General features: G+C 54.1%; 1 protein-coding gene across 10 annotated transcripts in view; it reads left to right on the plus strand.

The window, feature by feature from the left end:
• The first annotated feature begins 201 nt into the window (after positions 1-201).
• Positions 202-23,478, plus strand: part of MARK4 (microtubule affinity regulating kinase 4) — a 29,685-nt gene continuing 6,408 nt past the window's right edge. For 2 of the 10 annotated variants that reach the window (XM_033844855.2, XM_073796015.1), the window contains exons 1-14: positions 202-535; positions 5,036-5,236; positions 7,183-7,236; positions 7,334-7,382; positions 8,114-8,179; positions 8,259-8,329; positions 9,298-9,354; positions 11,678-11,914; positions 15,504-15,623; positions 16,094-16,193; positions 17,567-17,676; positions 17,783-17,942; positions 20,672-20,889; positions 23,259-23,362. In XM_033844855.2, the coding sequence (XP_033700746.1) occupies positions 485-535; positions 5,036-5,236; positions 7,183-7,236; positions 7,334-7,382; positions 8,114-8,179; positions 8,259-8,329; positions 9,298-9,354; positions 11,678-11,914; positions 15,504-15,623; positions 16,094-16,193; positions 17,567-17,676; positions 17,783-17,942; positions 20,672-20,889; positions 23,259-23,362 (1,598 nt within the window). In that variant the 5' untranslated portion in view covers positions 202-484. Of the gene's footprint in view, positions 536-1,257; positions 1,367-1,389; positions 5,237-7,182; positions 7,237-7,333; positions 7,383-8,113; positions 8,180-8,258; positions 8,330-9,297; positions 9,355-11,677; positions 11,915-15,503; positions 15,624-16,093; positions 16,194-17,566; positions 17,677-17,782; positions 17,943-20,671; positions 20,890-23,258; positions 23,363-23,478 lie in introns of those variants that run through there. The other 8 variants (XR_004523306.2, XM_033844852.2, XR_012328033.1 and 5 more) reach the window with 6 other exon arrangements.

The following is a 23,478-nucleotide window of genomic DNA, read 5'->3' on the forward strand; positions in this document are numbered from 1 at the left end:
CCAGTGAGTCTCTACTCTGGTGAGAACACGCTCCCCCTCAACGCGCCCAGACCTGCCTCTGCCCTCAGAGCCCCCTGCCGGCCCCGGCCTGCGCCTTTAAGTGCCGGCAGCAGGGGGCGGGGTCTTGACGGCCCCGCCCTGCCCGCCCCTCCCCCTGACGTCCCTTCCTCCCCGGCCCCTCCACCGCCTCCCTCCGCCGCCGCCCGGGCCGGCTCCGCGCCCCCTCCCCGGCCCCCGCCCGCCCGCCTGCCTGCCGCCCCCATGGCGCCCCGGGCCCCCGCTGTGCGGGGCCACTAGGACCCTCGGCATCCCCTTCCCTGCCCCGCCCTGCCCCCTCTCCCACGGCGCGAACCCGGGTGTCCACGGCGCCCAGCTTTTGAGCTCGCGTCCCCAGGCCGGCGGGGGGGGAGGGGAAGAGAGGGGACCCCGGGACCCCCGCCCCCCCCACCGACCCGGCCGCTCAGTCCCCCGAGACCCGGAGAAAATGTCTTCGCGGACGGCTCTGGCCCCGGGCAACGATCGGAACTCGGACACGGTGAGTGGGGCCCGGCCCCTTGGGGAGCCCCGGCTGGGTCCGGCCGCCGGACCCCTCGCCCTGCTGTGTCCCTCGCCGCGCGAGCCCCTACCCTCATTTCCCCGGCCCGGCCTGGCTCGCCACCCACCGACCCCCGCCCGGACTTCCAGGCCTCTCGACCCTCCCCCACTCCTCAGCCCAGCCCGACCCCTGGGGGCGCCCCTCTCGCGGGACCCCTGTCTTGTCCCTCTGCAGACCGCTTCCGCTCGGGTCTCTTCCCTCCAGGAAGCCCCCTCCCCTGCCTTGCAGGAGCCCCTCCCTTCTCCAGCGGGTTCTTAAGCCCCTTCCCCTCCAGGCCTCCCGCATCCGACAACTGGCCCCCTCCCGGATTTGCCGGGCTCTTGACCCTAAGGCCCAGCCCGGCCCTCTCCCAGGAAGGCCTGGCCCAGTCCTTCCTCTGCCTCTGGCCTTCCCCGTCTGGATCTGGGTGCCGGGCTCCCCAGGATCCCCCGTCCTCTCATTCCCAGCTTTCCGGCCCTCCGGGATCCTCCCGGCTCCTGTGGGCACCCCCTCACAGGAAGCCGGTTCCACCTTTCCTGGGCCGAGGGTCCTTTCTACCTTGTTCAAGGTCTCTCCACTTCCAGGCCTGGTCCCCATCTTCCAAGCAGCCCTGTCCCTGGATTCCCAGCATCTCCAGTCTCCCCAGATCCCTCCAGACCCTCTCTGGTCTCTTCCTCTCCCAGGAAGCCTTGGCCTCCAACTTCCAGGCCCCCAGCTCAGTCTCGGATTTCTAGGCCCTGAACCAGTCTGACTCCAGGCCTCATCCTCCCTGTATCAACTTCTCCACTTCAGGCAAGCCCCCTCCCCAAGCCCCCAACCCCTTGACCCCACTCCTAGGCCAGGCCCCTCCTCACAGGATACTACCTCATCCCTTAGATCTCCAGGGCCCCATCCCTTCTGCTGCCCCAGGGCCTCCCCCTTCCTTGCCAGGGGTCTGGCCTCCCAGGGAAACCCCCTCCCCAGCTTCAGAGTCCTTCCTCAGCTCACAAGGCCTGGCCCCAGATCCTTCTTCCAGAAAACTCCTGGACTTGCAGCCTCTGGTCTTGCCCTGGCTCTAAGCCCTCTTCTCTTGGGGTCTGTCCGCTGGGAGCTTTCTCCCCAAGTTCCTCGGCCTCTTGACCCCCACAAGGCTCATTTACTCCTTGGATCTGCCCCTTGCCCGGGAAGCCCCTTCCTCAGGATTTCAGGCCCCTGGACTTCTCTCTGGTTCCGAGTGCTCCTAGAAACCCCTTTCTTAGACTTCTAGGAGTTTCCTCAAGACCCAGGCCCCTGGCTCAGGTATCCTTGTCTCCTGACTTCCATTGTCCCATGGCTTGGACCCTTCCCACTATTCCCAGACCCCCCTGTTCCTACACCACAGCCAGGAACAATCCCAGAGAGACGACCCCCACCCTGCCGCCGATTTCCCTGATTTCTGGTTACTCTCACTGCTTCAAAAGACCCTCCCACCAACCAATGCCAGACTCCTCCCCAGCTGGAGTCTTCGTCCCTTTCCAGGCCTCTGCCAGGTCCCTGCCAGTCCTCAGCCACCCTCACCCCAGATCCCCACCAGAGATTTGTCTCTGTCCCTTCCTCTGGTAGGACCCTGCCTCCTAGAGATCCCCCATCACCACCACCACTGCCGTCACGACCCGTCATGCTGCAGGCCAGACTCTGATTTGGAGTCTTCGATGAGAAACCCACCTCTCCCCCACCCCAGCCCAGTCACTCCAGAAAGTGACAAGGAGCCCACAGGCCTGGGTTCCTGTGTTGCTTCTGCCAGCCACTTTGCACTGTGACCTCAGGCAACTGGCTCTCGCCTTCTGAGCCTGCCTCCTGCCCCGCAAAATGGGGTGATGGCTTGAGTCCCTCAGAGGGTTAGTCGAGATGATAGGGGCAAAGCCCGACCCGTAGGATGCACTCCACACATGTCCGCTGCTGTTGTGAGTGTGGATATGATCCTCAACCCAGGGCTGTCATTGGTTGTTACGGGAGCTTGCAGACCCACTCCCTGCTCGGAGCCTCAGTTTCTTCACCTCTAAGTGGGGTTGATGGTAGCACCTCCCTGTTAGGGATGTTATAAGGAGCCAAAAAGATTATGTGAGCGAGACGTACAGGGCCAGGCCTATTGTAGCTGCTATTATTGTTGTTGTTATGACTTTGATTTTTCAGAGAAGTGTAAGTTCAAATCTAGTTTCTGTCCGTCCCTAGCTGTGTGACCTCAGGCAGGTTACCTCACCTCTCTGAGCCTCAGTTTCCTCATCCGTAAAACAGGGCTTGTAGGAGCACTTCCTCCTCCTCTTATTGTTCAGATTTGTGCATCATGGGGACTTCGGGAAGGCTAATTCTCCCCTCTCCTCCCAGCTCCAGTCTGTAAGACCTGCTTGTCAGTCCTGGCAGAGGGTCACCTCTCTCCGTCTGGAATCTGAGGTCATAGCCCCCTCCTCTGCCACCTGGTTACCATGATGACAGCCATGTGGGGTCATGCTCCCCCACCCCAGGTTCCAGGCCCCCCACCGCCCAGCCTCTTTGGAGGTTCCCTAGCAACAGACCCGGTGTTGGGGCACCAGCCGGCGGGAGGGAGCCAGGCCAGCTGGTGGTGCCGGCCAATTTTAGCTCCCGCCCCCGGCCCCTGAGGGCCTTGTCACCCACTGCCCCAGCTGCCCCTTGCAGGGGTCCCTCAGCCGCGCTGCCTTCAGTGGGGTGCCAGCCCAGCCCCAGCTGGCTCCCCTCGTACCACCTGCTGGGGATTCTTCTCCAAGCCCTTATCTGGGTGAGAATCAGAGGTCTTATCTGCTGGGATCTCCAACTCCCTTCCTGCCCTCCCCGGGAAGGAGGCCTGGGGGTGTGAGCAGCCTGGTGGGGGATGTGGGAAAGAGCTGGGGGCTCAGGAGTCAGCAGACCTGGGTTCGAATCCTAGGTACTCTGCTCCTCCTGTTCTGCGACCTTGGGCAAGGTACTTAACCCTGCCCTCGGCCTTAGGGTCCCCATGTGGAGCGTGCGGGTCATAACTGCACCCACCGTGGAAGTCAGGTGAAGGCGTGGTAGCAGCAGGCATGTGGTTAGGGCTCCAGCAGTGGCGGCTGGCTTTCTGCCCCTTGCGGGGAGCATTACCTTTCTGCTTCTTAGGAATGAACTGTGTGACCTTGACAAGGCACCGTCTCGCTGCAAGCCTCAGTTTCACCTCTGGAGTGTGGGGATACAGGTGCAGCCCTCATTGGGCTACTGTAGGAATTAAATGCAGATGAGGGCTTTAATGCCCAGGATTTGGCCAATAGTAAAGCCTACTTAACAAAAACGACAGGAGTGTGAGACAGTGTGGCACGGCAGCGGTGAAGACGTCAACTCTGGGGTAAACTGTCTGGGTTCAGGTCCCATCTCTGAGCCTCAGTTTCCCTACCTATAAAATGGGAATGATGGTGCCTTAATGGCCAGTGCTCATTAAATGGTGAGCCTCATCACTGTTAAGTGGCCCGGCAGATCCCTGCAAGGAGCAGCCCGGGTCCTCCTCTTCGTTGCCTACCTGGCCTCTGTCTTCCTCAGCTCCCTGTGTCCTCCTGTGTCCCACCCCCAGCCTTGGGAAGGGCGCAGGGACAGCCCAGGGTCTGAGCAGAGCCGTCTTGGCCAGGGCCTCTGTCACACACACCTTGGGCCCCAGCGCTAAAAGGGAGGCACAGTCCCTGGGGCTCACAATCAGGACAGGAGAGCCAGGAGCAGGCAGGTGACCTGCGGGGGAGAGAGGCCCAGGAGGGACGGGATGGCAGGAACGCCACGTCGGGGACAGATCGTGGCGTATGTAGCGTGGGAGTCAGCGGGTGAGGGCGGCGATGGAGCAGCAGGGCGGTGCCGCCCCACGCCCACCCCAGCGAGGAAGCAACAAAGTTTCCCACAGAAGGAAGGTTAACAATGCGGGGCTACAGTGTCAGGGCGAAATGAAAGACGGTTGGTTACAGTGTTTGGAGTAGAATTTGGGGCAATAAGGATCAAAAGAAAGCATTGCAGGCAGTTAACTGGAAGTCAGGTGTTGAAATAGGGCTTGCCATAGAATTGGGGGCTAGATGGGGACAGTGATGGATAAAATGGAATGTTGGGAGCAGTGAGGGTTGGGCTAGAGGGTTGAGTCCAGACTGAGTTGGCGTTGATTGGGGTTGAGGGCTGCAGCGTTAGAATACAGTATCTTGGAGCTGATGGAGGTTCTAGTAATTAGAAAAGGAAGTTGGGGGAGTGGGTAGACTGATTGCAGGGAGGGGTGAAGAAGAGACCTGATACCTGGGGTCCCAGGTGCTGCAGAGTTGGGGGAGCCCCAGCATCTTTGTTCTTGGAGGTGTCTTTTCACAGAGAAATATGGGGGACCTTCTCTCTGGCGTGGGTTTGAAAAGCGCCACGAGGGGACCAGTGGCCATGGCTGGAGTTAACCGCCCCGGCACACAGGGGGATTGGATGGGCGCTGCCCACCTCTCATGCTCCGTCTCCCCCGCCCAGCATGGCACCCTGGGCATTGGCCGCTCCTCGGACAAGGGACCGTCCTGGTCCAGCCGCTCCCTGGGTGCCCGCTGCCGGAACTCCATCGCCTCCTGTCCCGAAGAGCAGCCCCATGTAGGCAACTACCGCCTGCTGAGGACCATTGGGAAGGGCAACTTTGCCAAAGTCAAGCTGGCCCGGCACATCCTTACCGGCCGGGAGGTGAGTGAGGGGAGAGGGCAGGGCTCGGGGCAGAATCCTGCAGCCCTGGCCCTTGGTGGGAGGTAGGGAGAGGTCGGGCTTGGCCCTCACTTTGCTTTGTGACTACATGTAAATCTCTCACTCTCACAATAGAACATCTCACATTTTCCCAGAACAACTCAAGTAGGAAAAGGGAGCCAATTTCAGGCATCCCTGAAATTGTTGGGCTGTCTCAGATCACAGGCAAGCCATGTGTAGTGTTTCTAAGAAGTCATATGGTTTTTGTATCTAAACCTGGGCCACCTCCCTGTTTTAATGGTGGATTTTGGTCCCACCGAACCTTCCAGGGATCTGGATTGAGAACACAAGAGGTTTATTCATGTCTACACAGTCTCACTCTCCCCACTTCGCCTTCCAGGATGGGTATATGTACTGAGTGTGGCAACATTATTGCAGAAAGGGAGAGGACGCATCTCACACTTAATGGGAAAAAAAAGACGGTGGGTGGGTTTATGACCCCTCTGCACCTCTTTCAATTTTAGAGAAAGTAACTGGAGCAATTCATCCTGCCCTCACGCTGTCTGTGCCATACATACAAAAGTCACCAGGCCCCAGTGGTTTTATGGGCAAATTGTACCAAACGTTTCATTTTTATGCTAATATCTCCAGAGACTAAAGAAAGAGGTTCCACTGCCAGACACATTTTATGTGCTCTTCGGTGACAACAAAACCCGATAAGGCATAAAATTGTGGGCCCGTCTTACATGTGAATATAGGTACAAAAATCTTGAACAAAATATTAGCAAAAAGAATCTGACAGATCAATTAAAGAAAGCTGTGCGGTGACAAAGCTGGGTTTATCCGAGGAATGCACAGTTCTTTTCAAATTGACAGTTTATTCGTGTACTTCGCCACATTCACAGGTTCAAGGGCAGAAACGATATGATCATCTCAATACTAGCATAAAAAGTGCTCGACAAGATTAAAAACTCATTTGTGAAAGTACGAAGAAAGCTGAGGGACCCTCTTCCCCCACAAAGAGCACATTGTTCCTCTCATGTGGTCTTGAACGTGATTCCAGGGTTTTCTAAAGGAACAGAGCCTCCTGAGGGAAGAGTTCTGTAATCCAGTGGATCTGGGGTGATTGGGGGGGTGACCCCAAAACCCTTTGGGAAGACTAAAGACCTAAGCTGGATTACGGCTCTTGAAGGGCTGTACCCCAGTGTGAAATTCAAAATAAAAACTTAACTAAACTTCAGGATAAGTACAAAGAGGGTTCAGTAACGTTCTGTTTTTTCGCCCATGATGACTACCTCAAAGCTCTTTCAAAGCTTTCTATAGATGTTAAGTGTTTAAGAGGTTGGCTGTCAGGCTGCATAAGTTCAAGTCCCAGCCCACAAACTTACCAGCCGAGTAACCCTTGGCCAAGTGACTGAACAGCTCTGTGTCTCGGTCTCCCCGTTTGTAAAATGAGGATCATCTCATAGGGTGGTTGTGAGGATTAAGAGAGCTCTCATTTGTAAACGCATAGACCAGGGCCTGGCCCATGGGACTGCTCAGTAGATGTGAGGTCTGGTTATTATTTCTTGTTCCACAGTTTGTGCCTTCAAAACAAAGATACTGATGGGTGAATGGTCTGAGATGCCCTCCCAGAGGGGCCCCCTCAAGGTCTCAGTCACCCTCACACTCACTCACACAGGCCCTTGGGGCCACCCCACCCAGGCCCCATGGTGGTATAGGGGATGTATTTCCCTGCAGAAGTAAGGGTAGCACTGGACATGGTAAGAACAGCATGTGCAAAGGTCATGAGGCTCAGAGCCCACCTCCACTAAGAATGGCCCAGGTTGAGAGCTGTCTCTGAAAAGGGACAAAGGAAGGATATCCTAGGGTGATCTGGGTTGGGGGAACCTTTCCCAGCTCGAGGGCCTGTGGTACCTAGACCTTTCCCCCCTTTCTTCTGTCTCTAGGTCGCCATCAAGATCATCGATAAAACCCAGCTGAACCCCAGCAGCCTGCAGAAGGTGAGGCCCAGGGAGAGGGAGCAGGGCAGGGGCAAGGTTGGGAAGAGGGTCCTCGAAACGGCCCACCCTCATCTTTCTCTTTCTTCCTTTCTTCCAGCTGTTCCGAGAAGTCCGTATCATGAAGGGCCTAAACCACCCCAACATCGGTGAGGAGGGGAAGGGAGTGGGCTCGGTGGATACCAACCAGGGCACTTGGGAAAAGAGAGCTGGGGGAGGAGAGAACTGGCCGTTATAGTAATTAGAAAGACCTGTTTTTTCGTAGCAGTATCCCTGCTCCCTGGCTGTGTGACCTTGGGTGAGTCACTCAACCTCTCTGAGCCTCAGTTTCCTCCTCTGGAGCGGGGGAGGGGGTGATAAGAGGGCTTACTTCAAGGTCATTGTGAGGATTGGGTAAGGTCATGCATGCAAAGCACTTAGTTCGGAGCTGAGCTGTGGGAGCTGGTCTGATTATTGTCGTCAGCAGCATCCGTTGTCACTGTCATTGTGATTAGGCAGAGTGGAGAAAGTGGGGTCTTTACAAAAGAAACAGGATTTAGCCTGGCCTGAATGTGGCCGTAGCATTTATTCATCCATTTGTTTATATATACTCAGTGGATACTTACTGAGTGGGCTGCTTATGTGCCAGACTCTGGGGCACAGCGGTAAAGAAAACAGGTAGAAACCCCTGGCCTCATAGAGCTGACATTCTTGTGAGGAAGTGGAGAAGGTGGTAACGTGGGGCCAGGGAGTTTGGAAAATCTTGCCATCAGTAGGGAGCCATCGAATGTTCTTGAGTAAGGGGTGTTATGCTCAGCACATGTGCAGTTACGAAGTGCTGATGGAGGGTGAGGGGTCTCTTCTCTTGTAACTCCCCGCCCCCATCCCCCGGCCATTGCAGTGAAGCTCTTCGAGGTGATCGAGACAGAGAAGACGCTGTACCTGGTGATGGAATATGCAAGTGCTGGTGAGGCTCCTCCCCTCCCCGCCCTGCTCTCTGCGCCCCCCATGCCCCGCCCTGACCCCGCTCGGCCTCTGCCCTGCAGGAGAAGTGTTTGACTACCTCGTGTCACACGGCCGCATGAAGGAGAAGGAAGCTCGAGCCAAGTTCCGACAGGTTGGGGTCACAGCTGCGGGTGGGGCTGGGAGGGGAGCCCCAGTCCCTGGGGACGAGGGTCTGATTGCTGGGTGTGGGTCTGGGCTGTCCAAGGACCTGGGGGCGTGGCTTAAGGCAGGGTGGGGGTGAAGGTGGAGAGCTGGGTGGCTGTGGGCGTGCAGATGCCCAGGTGTGAGGATACCTAGGTGGAGGGATGCAAGTACCCAGGTGGGTGGGCAAGGTGTGCCAGTGTCAGATGTGTGGGTATGAAGGTGTGCCCCGTATATAAGAGTGTGCCTAGGAGGGCACACAGGTGCCAGGGTGCTGAGGTGTGAGTGCGGGAGCGTAGGTGCCCAGGTGTATAGGTGTGTAGCTGTGTGGGTAGAAGTGCATGTGGCAGCTGGGGTGTATGGGTGAGGGGGGCCCAAGTGTGGGTATCTTAAGTTTGTGGGTAAGAGGGCGTGTGGTGTCAGGTGTGTGGCAGTGAGGGTGCCCAGATGGGTAAGAGGGCGTTCAGGTGTGAGGGTTTGGTGGGTGAGGAGATCTGAGCGAGGGTGTTGGTCCGGGACTGTCCATCTGCTGGACGCAGCTGTACTGGGTGCGCGGGGCTTAAGCCCTGGTATGTTGGGCCACGTGTCTCTCTGTAGCTGTGCGATGTTCTCATGCGTGTTTCTTGACGTGAACGTCAGGAGGGGCCCGTCCTGTTGTCTTGGTGCTGATGTCCTTGCTGGGAGGGTGTCCCGGTGTCTGGGTACCAGGATGTCCGGGTGTCCGGGTGGAGGTGTGTGTCTGTGCAGGTCCCACATCACTTCCTGCTGTGGCCGAATTGGGGGGTGGGGAGGGGCACCAGCATCACAGCCTGTGCTTGGGGAGGCCCGGCGTCCAGAGCTCAGTTGAGGGGCGGGTTCCTGGGGTCTCTGAGGGAGGCCGAGGGGTTTGGGAGCCATAAGTAACTGACCTCCCCTCCTCTCCTCTCCCCTCCCGTCCAGATTGTATCGGCTGTGCACTACTGTCACCAGAAAAACATTGTACACAGGGACCTGAAGGTGAGCCTCCCAGCTCAGCCCACAGACCCCTGCTTGTCCCCAGCACCGCCCCCCCCATCCCCTGGGGTGCCCTGTACCCTCCACCATGTTCTCCTTCCTTTTGTCTTCGTGCTCCTCCCTCAGCATCCAGAGCCCCTTGACTTTTTCCCAAGCTTTTGTGGCAAAAACAAGGCCAGCTGATGGGGGAGCAGGTGGGGGATGGGGACAGGAGGAGTGAACAAAGGGAAAAGAAACAAAGTGTCCCCGGAACAGCCTCAGACTGTTACATGCCTCCCGGACAAGGTCACTGGAATGCAATAAAGACTTAGTCACTCCCCGAGCCTCCGGGAGACTGCAGAATATTCAGGAAACGTCCAAGAATTGAGATCTTAGAGCCCCAGAGTCACACAGCCTCCAGGGTCTTAGAATCACAGGCATCTTCGAACTTGAGAAGGACCTTTGGGAGGGCTAGTGCCCCTCGGGGAAGGGACTTAGCAGGGCCTCCCCCTGCCCTACCCCCACTGCCCGGCCGAGCTGAGCAGGGGCAGCTCCTTGTCCCAGGGCCCCTGCTCCACAGCCCCCCCCAGAGAGAACCTCCTGTCTCAGGACTTCCCGTCCTAGACCAGCGAGGGAAACGTTTGTCTGGTGCGAATCAAGCTGTCTGTTGTCTTCACCGTGATTTCTTGAGCATCTACTGTGTCCCAGGCCCTGGTCTAAGTACTTAAGGAAGTGCTTCTCAAGGTTTCTGTAGCAAAGGACCAGGTTTGTTTGAGTATTTGCAATGCCCAGTCCACTGTGGACAGGTACTTTGGTAAAGTATAATAAAAATGAAAGGAAAAGAAAGATGTGCAAAATACAAGCCCGATTTTTAAGATGATTATTAATAGATTCAAAAATCATATAATTCCACTGTCAAATTGCTGTAGACGTTTTGAAGCACTCCCTCTCTCTGTACTGCCCTGATGTCCCCACACAGCCCCCTGAGGAGGCACCTTGGAGGCTTGGGAGTTTGTCCTGCAGCGGCGGTGGGGGCGGGATGGGGGGGGGGATCCATGGTGAACAACCTGGAGGAGGCACGCTCCCTGGTGGAAGATCCTGGAAGTGGCTGAAAGGGGATTTGGGGATACAGTCTTCAGGGGGACCAACCACGGGGACCAGCCCAGAAGTGAGGTTGGGGCTGAACTGCGGAGCCTCAGATGCCACGAGGGGGAGTGTCACCACTGAGCAAGACAGAGATGCCGGTAGATTGAGGTTTGGGGAAGATCCCTCTGAAGTGTGTGTCTGTGTGGGTTCTAGCCCTTCGCTGGGCCAGAGGTGGGGAAGGGTGGTACTGAAATACACCAGGAAGTAGGGAGACCGGGAGGAAGCCAGAGACGCTGGGCTAGGGAAGGGCAGTGGTTGGGAGGGGCGAGGCATGGTCAGCAGTCTGAAGGGTGGCTTCATGCATCAGTCTGTAGTCAACAACAAGCTGGAAGAGGCGGGATGCCGGAGGCTCCTTCCATGCTCGGGCTGTGGAGATGGCAGGCCTCTTTCGGATTCCAGCTCTGCCACTTTCATGCTGTGGGCCTGAGGCGGCCTCCCTGAGCCTCAGTTCCCTCCCCCATGAAGTGGCAAATAACAAACACGTGCCGCCAAAAATAGACAAAACCTTATAACGGTACAAAGTATTTCCTGAGTGCTGACTCTGTCCCACGTGGTAAGCACTTTCCAGTTAACCCTGCATCCGCCCGTGAGGCAGGTGCTACGATGACCCTTCGGTTTACACATCGGAAACTGAGGCACAGAGAGAGCCGGTAATCCACCCAAAGTCACACAGTGAGTGAGTGGTGGAGCTGGGATTTGAAGCTAGGATTCTTCCGGAATCTGTACTTTAACCCCACTGTATGTAGCCACTCTTAAAAATGATAGTCTAAAAGCCCGGCGCACAGTAGGCGCACAATAAATATTATATAAAATGATTGTTTTCATTTTTGCAAGTCTTGAGCGATCCGTCCTCATTTTTTTTCTGCTGGGTGAACTGAGGCTCTGCGAAGGACAGGAGGTTGCCTGAGGACTTCCAGCTCTGCAGACCACACGGGATAATAGAGCTAACGTTATATAGCACTTACTCGGCATGAAATAATCGTTCGAGGACTTTTCACGGAATAATTCACTTAATTCTCAAACGTCCCTGTGAGGTGGGGACTGTGTTTATCCCCATCTTATGGATGAGGAAACTAGGCCCAGAGAGGTAAAGTCACTGCCCAAGGTCACACAGAGAATCAGGGACAGGGCCACAGTCAGACCAGGTCAGCTGGCTCTGGCGCCGCACACATCCACCATCTGCCCTCTCCTTGCCTCACAGGCCGAGAACCTCTTGCTGGACGCCGAGGCCAACATCAAGATCGCCGACTTCGGCTTCAGCAATGAGTTCACTCTGGGCTCGAAGCTGGACACGTTCTGCGGGAGCCCCCCGTACGCCGCCCCGGAGCTGTTCCAGGGCAAGAAGTACGACGGGCCGGAGGTGGACATCTGGAGCCTCGGCGTCATCCTGTACACCCTCGTCAGCGGCTCCCTGCCCTTCGATGGGCACAACCTCAAGGTGCTGGGCGGGGCTGGCACGGGGGCTGTGACTCCCCCGGGGAGGGTCTCTCTGGCCCTCACGGTCGGGCCCCTAAACATCTCTTCTGCAGAGGGCTGGAGGGGTGGGGCCGAGGTCACAGGGCATGATGGGGGTCAGGTAGGACCCAGGTCCCCACAGCCTCACGGCCTGCCCAAGTGGACCAGGCTGTGTCGGGGTTCAGGGTGTGGGCTTGGCCGCCAGCGGAATTGGGTTCAAATCCCGCTCACTCACTCACTCACTCAGTACATAGTTACTGCTTACCGTCCACGGGTCAGGCTCTGTTTTAAGTTTTGCTGACACAGGGTGAACAAAAGAGACAGAAACCCCTGCCTTCATACATGCCGCTTCCCAGGCAATCCTTGAAAACACGCTAAGTGGGAAAAGCTGGTCACAAAAGACCACCCGCTGTGGGTTCCCCTTCTATGAAATGTCCGGAATAGGCAAGCCCATAGAGACAGAAGGCAGATCGGTGGTTGCCTAAGACTAGGGAGGAGGGGGGTTGGGCTACAGAGTTTCTTCTGGGGGTCGATGACCATGTTCTAAAACGGATTCTGGTGATGGTTGCAACAACTCGGTGAATATACTGAAAGCCGTTGAATGGTGCACTTAAACAAACAAAAAACGCTGCTCTCGTGGACCTACATTCTTGCAGCAGAGCCAGGCAGAAAATAAAATAATAAGCAAAATATATAGCACGCTAGATGCTGGCCCGTTCTGTGGAAGGGGTGGGAAGCGTGGGCTGAGTTGCAGTGTTGGGGCAGATTTTTTTTTTTCCCTTTGAACTTTTTATTCTGAAACATTGCCAGTCAACAGAGAAGTTGTCAGCCTAGAACCGGGGACAGGTGTGTACCTTTCAGGAGATGCTCCGGTTGCCTGCGGCCACGTGTGCCACATGAGTGTCTATATATGCTCGTGGTACCGCTGTCATCACCGTTACTGATGGAACACATGGGAATCAGTTGCAGACACAATGCGCCTTCATCCCTAAAGGCTGCATACAATAGGGATCTCATGAGATGCGGCCTTTCCCCATCCACGATCACGCTCGGGAAATCCAGCGCTGTTGTGTTCCCGGCCTCTAACCCACGGCCCATGCTCGGGTTGCATCAGTCATCCCGAGAATATCCTTGGCCACCGTGTCTTCTGCTCCAACATCCGCTCAGGCGCCCTCATGGCGTTCTGTTGTCCTGTCTCTAGTCTCCTTTCATCTGGAACAGTCCCTCCACCGTTCTTTGTCTTCCATGGCACGGCAGTGATGAGTTCAGGCCAGTCATCTTGCGGAAAGAACCTCCCTCAGTCCGGGCTGCACAGTGTGTCCTCACGCTTGGATCCAGGTGGTGCATTTCGGGTGGGAATTCCTCAGCGGGAGTGCTCAGGCTGCTTGATGCGGCCGTGAGGAGCCGTCAGGGGATCAGGGAGGTCATTGCCGAGGACAGGCCAGCAGAACCCTGAGTGATGAGGACGGGGACCCCTTCGTCACAGTGGCTTCGGCGAAGCAGCCAACTCCGCCGAGGCCGTCTCCACCTCGGTTCAGTGAGGACCCTAGGGTACCAGCCTCACAGCAGCGACTCGAGGACTTGCTGAGATCACAGAATCATCTTTCTGAGCCCCACGCATGAAGCCAAGAGAACTTCCCAAAGGGCCAGACCTGCCTCTCACCTGCCCCAGGCCCTTGCCACCTCCTGTTGTCCCAGTTTCCCCACCAGGCACCCCAAGCCTTGCTGGGTGAAGGAGACATGCAGCTGGGGGCAGATCCCTGCTCTGTCATTTCCTTGCTGAGTGACATTGAACAAGTCCCTTTCCGAACCTCCGTTTCCCCACCTGTAAGATGGGGACAGTTACAGCCAGACTGGGTGTGTGAAGCCCTTCACGGGGACCTGGCATCTGCCCAGGGTGTCACGCTCGGGAGTTGCCCTGGTGGTGGTGTCCGTGGCCTGATGGCTACTTCTCACCATCACGTGACAGAGGCGGCGTGGAGTGGTGGTTACACAGCAGCACAGGCTCCGGGCCTTGACTGCCTGGCTTTGAACCCTGGCCCTGCCACTTCCTGGCTGCACAGTCCCAGAGCAAGTGACTTAACTTCTCTGGGCCTCAGTTTCCTTGTCTGGAAAACGGGGCGTCCTAACCCTGCTTCACAGCATCCTTGTGAACACATGTCATATGTGTAAAGCGCTGAGAACGCTGCCCAGCCCCGGGTGAGTGCTCTGAAAGCGATCCTCGTTACTATGAAATATTCACGACCCTTCAGGCTGTGATGATCTGCAGGCTCCCCAGGCACAGGCCGCATCCAGCCCTTTTAGGAGAAGGCCCCCGAGGGAGCTCCCAGCCCAGGCCCTGGCAGAGGGCTCCACCCCAAGAGGCCCCTTGCCCCATTCACCCTACCGTCCATTTTCTGTCTACCTCCGTTCTTTATTCAGGATGGAAGGGGCTCTTCCTACTGCCATGCCGTGGAGCGTGGGACTTATGTTTTCTCTCATAACCTTGGCAGGGCCCTCCTAAAAGGCCCTTAAAGAAAAAAAAGTCAGCATATAAATCAGTGCTCATTCTTTGAAACTGCCAGGGCCTCATAGCTTTTTGGAAAGCCATGGGGGATGGGGGGCAGGATGCCCCTCTCTCCTCCCCTTTTGTAAACCTAGTATTAAAAAAGCACTTGCGGGTACTTCCCTGGTGGTGCAGTGATTGGGACTCCGCCTGCCAATGCAAGGGACGTGGGTTCGTGCCCTGGTCCGGGAGGATCCCACATGCCACAGAGCAACTAAGCCCGTGTGCCACAACTACTGAGCCTGCGCTCTAGAGCCTGTGAGCCACAACTGCTGAGCCCACGTGCCACAACTGCTGAGGCCCGCACGCCTAGAGCCCGTGCTCTGCAACAGAGGCCACCGCAATGAGAAGCCCATGCACTGCAACGAAGAGTAGCCCCCACTCGCCGCAACCAGAGAAAGCCCGCCCGCAGCAACGAAGACCCAATGCAGCCAAAACTTAATTAATTAATTAATTTTAAAAAAACACTCGCGGAATCCCTGGCGGTCCAGTGGTTAGGACTCCGCGCTTTCACTGCCGAGGGTCCAGGTTCGATCCCCGGTGCTGGAACTAGGATCCCACAATCCATGAGGTACGGAACTTGCTCTGGACATGACTCGCGCTAGGCATTTACTCCTACAGGCTCACTCCTACCCTGGCCTGGGGAGTGAGTGCTGTGATCCCTGTTGACAGACACGGAAACTAAGGCCCCAGAGGCTGACTCACCGACCCACCTCCCCTCTTATCTGGCTTATAGAACTCACCCTCTCTGTAAGATTAACTCAGAGTGAAAAGTTATATCACTTTTTAAAAAAACTTTTTTGAAAACTGCTGCATCTATGACAACGTTCCCGTTTTACAGATTGGAACTGAGGTCGGGAAAAGTGGTGGGGTTTTTCCCACTGCACCAGGGCTGGGACCTGGAGCTCCTATCACTTTTGTCGGGGGATTGGGAGAAAGATGTGTGTGTGTGTGTGTGTGTGTGTGTGTGTGTGTGTGTGTAATGAAAACGGGGCGGACCCCTCCCCCAGTAACCCCATCCCCCCAGGAGCTGCGAGAGCGAGTCCTCAGAGGGAAGTACCGGGTCCCTTTCTACATGTCAACAGACTGTGAGAGCATCCTGCGGAGATTTTTGGTGCTGAACCCAGCGAAACGCTGTACTCTCGAGGTAAGCTAAGCCTCCACCCCACACCCCTCCCACTGAAGCCTCCTTGACTGACACTATTCCTCCCTCTCCCGTGCCCGACCCGCTGCTGGAAGGTGAGGGGAGACAGGCAGCCCAGGAAAAGGCTCCCAGGCCCGTCCTGACACCGCCCCCCAAACAGCCTCGCCCACTCCCCGACATGCCAGTAATTAGCTAATGAGCTCCTAGAATGATCACAGGGTGCCAGGGACCCAGATGATGCGGAGGAGGAAGGGTGGCTTCAGGAGGCTTCAGCTGGGTGGGTGAGGGATAGGGCGAGGAGGTGCTAGCTCTCAGGAAGCTCTCGATTCTGGGGTGCTAGGCCTTGGAGGTGGGGGCGGGGCAGGGCAGGAACCCCATTCAGGGGCCTGCGTGGGAGGTGGGAAGCTATATTTTTCCCAGTTCCTTCTGACATCTCTCTTTCCCCTTCCCTGTCCTGCTCCCGATTCCTGTAGCAAATCATGAAAGACAAATGGATCAACATCGGCTATGAGGGTGAGGAGTTGAAGCCATACACAGAGCCCGAGGAGGACTTCGGGGACACCAAGCGAATCGGTGAGGGTCAGGGAGAGCAGAGCCATAGGCCCCAGAGCCAGGGGTAGGAGCTTCCCAGCACCTACCCCTTTGGTTAGTGCATCACAGAAGTTTGCAAGGCAATTGGGGAGAGCAGAGAAGTCTGGGCTCCAGTCCCTGTGCTGCTACTTTCTAGCTGTGTGACCCAGGGCCAGTGGCTTCCCCTCTCTGTGCTTCTGTTTCTTCATCTATAAAACGGGATAATCAGAGGGCTTATCTCATAAGTTTGTTATGAATATTCAATGAATGAAATTATATAAAGCACTTATATCAGGCACGTAATAAGTGCTTTTGTGTTAGCTTTGACTGTTAAGACACAGGAAATCACAGTCACTTCCAGAAGAGTTTGGTCAAAGCCATCAGTAATCTGCATGTTTGAGAAAAACTCCCACCTTGGCACGTGCCTCACCCTCCACCCATTTGGTCCCAATCCCTTCAGCCTGGAGCCCTCGAACATTTGACCCCAGAAGCATTAGCCCTGGAAGAGCCCCTTAGGAACCATCCAGTAACCTTCATTCTACAGCTGAGGAAACCAAGGCCACCATCAGATCTGACTGTATTAATCAGGACTTCCTGGTTGCAAGTAACAGAAAACCCAAGCCATTCTGGCTTAAACCAGATAATAATAATAGGTTGAACCATGTGAAATTGCCATTGTAATAGCTCAAAAAATGTTAATACCAGCAATTTCATGTGTTTTAACCTAATAGTGTGTTATTCATTCACATAACTGAAAAGGCCAGGGTATATCAGCCTTCAGGCACAGCTGGATCCAGGTGCTCAGAGACAGTTGTTAGGGATCTTCTCAGTGGTGGCTTCTTTCCCGGGCAGCTCTCCCCGCCAGGAGCAAGCTGACAGCAGCATATCCTAGTGGCCTGGACACCCCATCAGGAAGAGAAACCACTTTCCTAATGTTCCAATAGAAGCCCTAGGGCGGTGCCCACTGACTACCCCTGAACCAGTCAATTTGACCTTGGGGATGGAACACTTCTATTGGCCAGAACTGGGTCATATGTCCACCCTAAGCAATCACTGTGGCTCTGGGTATGGAGCATTCTGATTGGCCATACCTGGGTCATCTGCCCAACCTGAACCAATCAGTATGGCCTTGGGGATGGGACACTCTGATGGTCCAGACCTGAGTTATATGCCTGCCCTTGGGGCTCGGAGCAGGCAGGAGTCAGCCAGGTGATCTGAGCTGGGAAGAAATGTTCTTCCAAGGAAAATCAGGGTACTGCTGGCAGAAGGAGGAATGGGTACTGGACAAGCCAAAGAGCAGGCATTCTGTGATGCAGAAACGAGTGGAAGGGAAGGATCTGGGGAGACTGAACCTCCTCTCCATCCCCCTCTCCCAGAGGTGATGGTGGGTATGGGCTACACGCGGGAAGAAATCAAAGAGGCCTTGACCAGCCAGAAGTACAACGAAGTGACCGCCACCTACCTCCTGCTGGGCAGGAAGACTGAGGTCAGAAGGCATCAGGGACATTTGGGATGCGCGATGCCCGGGGTGGGGGGACTTCTGGGGCAGAGGGGACAGAGACTGAGGTTCCTCATCTGTCATCTTCCTGCAGGAGGGTGGGGACCGGGGCACCCCGGGGCTGGCCCTGGCACGGGTGCGGGCGCCCAGCGACACCACCAATGGAACAAGCTCCAGCAAAGGCACCAGCCACAGCAAAGGGCAGCGGAGCTCCTCGTCCACCTACCACCGCCAGCGCAGGCACAGCGACTTCTGTGAGTGACAGCCCCACACCCCCACGCGCCCTCCCTGGTCCCAGGGCCTCGGACCCACCTTACGTCAGGGCTCTCTGGCTGGCAAGCGGCAGAAACCTGCTCGCGCCACCTGCAGCGAAGGGAGGAGTGCCTTATAAAGGGGCAGGGAAACTGCGTGAAATTTGGAGGCAGTCAGGCTCAGTAAGGGGTTAGAAACTGGAAAAGCAGCCAGACCCAGAGCAGACACTCTGTGTCTTGCTTCTTCTCTGCTCGTCTGTTTTTTCCTTTCTTTCTTACATATCCTGCCTTATCTTTTTCCCAGTCTCTTAACTCCTTACAACTCGGTTTTAGAGGCCAGCTCAAATAATAGCTGGAATCTCTTTGGTCCACTTGATATCAGGTCCAGTTGGGATCAATCCACTTGACTAGGACACAGGATGACACATTGTACAAAATGGCTGCTGAGAGCCTGCCCTCTGGCCTCTCCTCCTTACGTACTAGTGGGAAGGGAGTGGGCAGACACCTGATTGCATCCCACATTCTGCAACTAACATATATCTCATCCCCTGCAGACAACAGACCCACCGCCACTACCACCACAAATGAGACATGGGAACTTCCAAGAGGTCTCTTGCCTATACCCTCATCAAATGTTAATCATCCCCACTATTTTTCAACAGCTTTATTGAGATATAGTTCACATACATTGAAAGTGTGCAGATCAGTGGCGTTAGTATACTCACAGATTTGTGTATCCTTCACCACAGTCAACTTTAGAACATTGTCAGTACCCCATAAAGAAACTCCATAACCCTTATTCATCTATTTCAAATCTCCCATCCAGCCCAACCTCCAGCCTCTGACAACTACTAATCTATTTACTATCTCTGTAGATTTTCCTAGTCTGGACATTTCATATGAATGGAATCATACAGTATGTGACCTTTTGTGACTGGATTCTTTCACTTAGCATCATGTTTTCAAGGTTCATCTGTATCGTAGCAGTATCAGTGCTTCATTTTTTTATGGCCGAATAATATTCCATTGCGTGGATATACCGTATTTTGTTTATCCATTCATCAGCTGAGGGTCATTTGGGTTGTTTCCACCTCTGGTTACTATGAATAGCATTGCTGTGTACATTCATGTACAAGTTTTTGTGTAGATGTATGATTTCATTTCTCTTGGGCAAGTACCTAGGAGTGGAATTGCTGAGTCATATGGTAACTCTACGTTTAACAGTTCAGGAACTGCCAAGGTGATTTCCAACTTTCCGTTATTTTTGCAGCCCTACTTCTCTCTAGGGGTGAAATTCTTTACTCTGGGACGGGCACTAGTACAGGGAGAGGGGAGTCAGGGAAGCTTAGCATCAGTCCTGAGCAGAACCTGCTTTGTTCTGGTTGGTCAAGCCGTTCCCCTCCCCTGGATCTCCTTTTCCCCACCTATAATAGCGAGATTGTCCCAGAGAGTCCCTAAGAAGCTTGTGCCTCCAGCATCCTACGGTTAGAACATGGTAACCTTTAAAAATAACCCACATGGAGACCTTCTGGGTTCTGGGGTTCTCAGGATAAAAGATGGTTTATGAGTGTCCTGTGTCCATCGTTGTAGAGCTTGTTATGGTTCTGGGACTTTTGCGCATTAAGTTCCCTGAGGATTTAACATGCAGAAGTTCTGACTCTCTGAAGTTCTAGAACAAGTTTAACCCCCGGGTTCTACGACTGTAAATTCCCAAGATGTTCTAAAGGACAGAATTTGTTTTGGTTTGTTTTTGAAACTGTTACACTCACATCCTTCAAAACTTGATAGCGCAGGAAGGGTAGATGGTAAAAAAGTCTTTGTCCTACACGTATCTCGCAGCCACCATTACCGGTTTTATATCAATTCTTTCAGAGAAGTTTCATTCATATATAAATATATAAAGAGAAAGATGTGAAAAGAAGGAGAAAGAGAAAAATTTTTAACTGCATAAAGATGGATAAATACAATATTAATATATTAATATACTATAAAGATATATTCCCCCCTTTTAATAGAAACAATAGCCTTTGGGCAACATTCATTTATAAACAAGTATAGATAAATAGATATAGTTAAACACTTCTCCCCCCCCTTTTTTTTTTTTTTTTTTTTTGCGGTACGCAGGCCTCTCACTGTTGTGGCCTCTCCCATTGCAGAGCACAGGCTCCGGATGTGCAGGCTCAGCGGCCATGGCTCATGGGCCCAGCCGCTCCGCGGCATGTGGGATCTTCCCAGACCAGGGCACGAACCCACGTCCCCTGCATCGGCAGGCGGACACTCAACCACTGCGCCACCAGGGAAGCCCTTTTCCCCCTTTTTATACACATGATAGCCCACTGTAGACCTCATACCTTGCCTTGCCTTTTCTACCTCACAGTCTATCTTGAAGATCTTTCTGTATTGGAACATTTTTTATAGTTGCATAGTATTCCATTGTGTGACAATATCTTGACTTACTTAGTTATCCCCATATTAAGGGGCATTTAGCCTGTTCCCAATCTTTTGGCCTGAAAAAAAAAAGAAGAAGGATGCAGTGAATAACCTGTATGTGTGTCATGTCATTTATGTGGAGCTTCTGGGTCAGTATATATGTTGTCACTTAGGTATTATCAGAATGGCCCATGCAAAGGTTGTAGCCTATGTGAGGAATTCTAAGGTTCTAAGGATCATCTGGAGTATGTTTTGGCTTTTCCAGGTGACGCCAACCCTAAACTGTCCCCTCCCTCTACCAGGTGGCCCATCCCCTGCACCCCTGCACCCCAAGCGCAGCCCAACCAGCACAGGGGAGGCGGAGCTGAAGGAGGAGCGCCTGCCAGGCCGGAAGGCGAGCTGCAGTGCCGCGGGGAGCGGGAGCCGAGGGCTGCCCCCCTCCAGCCCCATGGTCAGCAGCGCCCACAACCCCAACAAGGCAGAGATCCCAGAGCGGCGGAAGGACAGTACGAGCACCCCTGTGAGTGGAGGGGCTGGGGGATGGGACCAGGGGTGCCACCACCTGTGGCCCAGCCTATCGATGCCACCTGGGTCACATTTTTCAGACTCTGCCGTTTCCCATCCTGTTCCCCAGACCACCACATGGGACTCTTTGTTTTATCCGTTCAGTCGTTCACTCAACAGACATTTATTGAGTGCTCTCTCTGCCTAAGCTTGTACTTGATTCTAGCGTATAAATTAGGATTCAGTGTCAGAAAGAAGTTCGACGGGAAGGAATTAATACGGGGAATTAGGTGTGGTGCTTACACAATTGTAGGAAGGGCTGGAGGGGCAGGCAATAGACAAGACCTACAAGAATGACATATTGCCACAGCAGAATTGACCCACCAAGGGAGCTGCCGCCTCTGAGGCCACCTCTAGCTCTGTTGAATTCAAGAACACACAGTCATGGCTGCAATGCAAGACTCAGAAACTTCATTCTCCAGAAGAAGAGCCTCTGCTGCCCAGAAGTCTGGAGAACCGGCACTGGTGCCCTGCTGAAGCAAAGACCCTCATCTCACGGATTTGCCTGTGTGAGCCCAAGTCAAAGGGGGCAAGAAAGTGGCTGCCACCCCTTTTCCACCTTGCAGATCATGAGTGCAAAGATTGGCAGAACCCATTCATATCCAGAACCTGGGCTGCAGAGGAGTTTCTGGGGAATGTAGCGTTCAGCTTTGTTGCTTCTACAGCTCCTTAGTATAACATAATACAAGCTAAGGGAACCAAAATATCCTCCTCATCAGAGACAAGGATGGAGACAAGTTACAGGAAGGTGGTCAGGACGCTGAAGCTACATAGACCAGAGTTTGAATTACATTGATGAGCTGTGTGACCTTGAGCAAGTAACTTCCCCTCTCTGAGCTTCACTGCTCCACCCTGTGAAAATGAGCTCATCAAAAACGTGGGTTGTTGGGAGGATCTTGTACAGTCTTCACACAGTGTCTGGCTCAGTAAGCACTCAGTGAATGAGAACTGTTGTAATTGTTGAAATAAACCCACACTTTAAGAAAGTAGAAGAGGAACAGCAAATTACCCCCCGACCCTGCGCACCCAGAAAAGCAGTAGAAGGAAGAAAATAATAAAGAGAAGAAAAGAAATCAATAAAGGAGAAAACAGATGTACCCTAGAGAAAATCAACAAGCCAAAGTCTGATTCTTTGAAACGATTAATAAAATCAATGGACCCCTAGCAAGACTAATTAATAAAAAAGACAGTACGTGACATTGTAAATCAACTATACTTCAATTAAAAAAACTAAAAGAAAAAATACAGCAAACACAAAATTACCACTATCAGAAGTGAAAAAGGGAACTTTGTTCTAACATAAAAAGGTAGTAAGATGGCATTAGGAACTACTCTATGCCAATAAATTTGACAACTTAGACAAAACGGACAAATGTCTTTAAAAACACAGTTAACCAAAACTGACACGAGAAGAAATAGAAAACCTGAACAGTCTCAACATCTTCCCATAAAGAAAACTCCAGACCCAGATGGCTTTAAGCTGGTGGAAGTCTTCCACACACTGAAAGAAGGAATAATACCCAACTTAGGCAGACTTCCAGAGGGGAGAAAGAGGGATCGCTTTCCAACACATTTTGTGAGGCAACAGAATCCTGATATGCCATTCCTGTCCTCGGAGAGCTCGGTGCAGTGGGGGCTGGGGACCACAGATGTGGTCAATCAGAGTGATCAAGGCTGTAGCAGGGAGTGCAGCTGACTCAGCCTGGGGCCAGGGCACGGATATATGATGAACTGACACCTGAAAGATACCTAAGAGTGAGTCAGAGGGAAAGACAGGAGGAATAACCAAGCAGATAAGACAGCACGTGCAAAGGCCTTTATGAGGAGAGACAGCACGGCATGAATAAGTATGTTTTTCAAAGTTTAACGTGGCTAGAGGTGGGGGAGAGCTGGGAGAGGAGAGGGGGGCGAGGCTGCCCCCTGGGAACCTTCCCTGACCTTCTCTCCTCCCAGCTCCAAGGCCTTCTATGACTCTCAGCCTACATGGCTGGGATGGCCCACTAACCCTTCATGTCTTTAGCCAAAGTACAATAAACCACCTACGCACTTTCAGTTCACACACAGGCCCCTGCCTCATTCCTTTTATTTTTATTTATTTCTTTATTATTATTATTTTTGGGCTGCGCCTTGCAGCATGCGCAATCTTAGTTCCCCGACCAGGGATCGAACCCGGCCCCCTGCATTGGGAGCACGGAGTCTTAACCACTGGACTGCCAGGGAAGTCCTCCCTGCCTCGTTCCTAATGAGGGAGGCCATAGAGGGTAAAGGGGGATTAAGGGGTGTCCCTTTGCTCCCTCACTCTCCTCCCGGCCTTGTCTCCTGCAGAACAACCTCCCCCCCAGCATGATGACCCGCAGAAACACCTACGTTTGCACAGAACGCCCGGGGGCTGAGCGCCCATCCCTGTTGCCAAATGGCAAAGAAAACAGGTATGGAGGGAGGGCAGCAACAGGGAGGGGGCAGTGGGGTGTAGGTGAGCAGGGCCCCCTTGATCTCAGATGATAGATGCGGGGAGGGGTGCCATGGGGACTGGGGAGTCTGTGTC

The sequence above is a fragment of the Tursiops truncatus genome, chromosome 19, assembly GCF_011762595.2.
Source record: "Tursiops truncatus isolate mTurTru1 chromosome 19, mTurTru1.mat.Y, whole genome shotgun sequence".
Lineage (NCBI taxonomy): Eukaryota > Metazoa > Chordata > Mammalia > Artiodactyla > Delphinidae > Tursiops > Tursiops truncatus.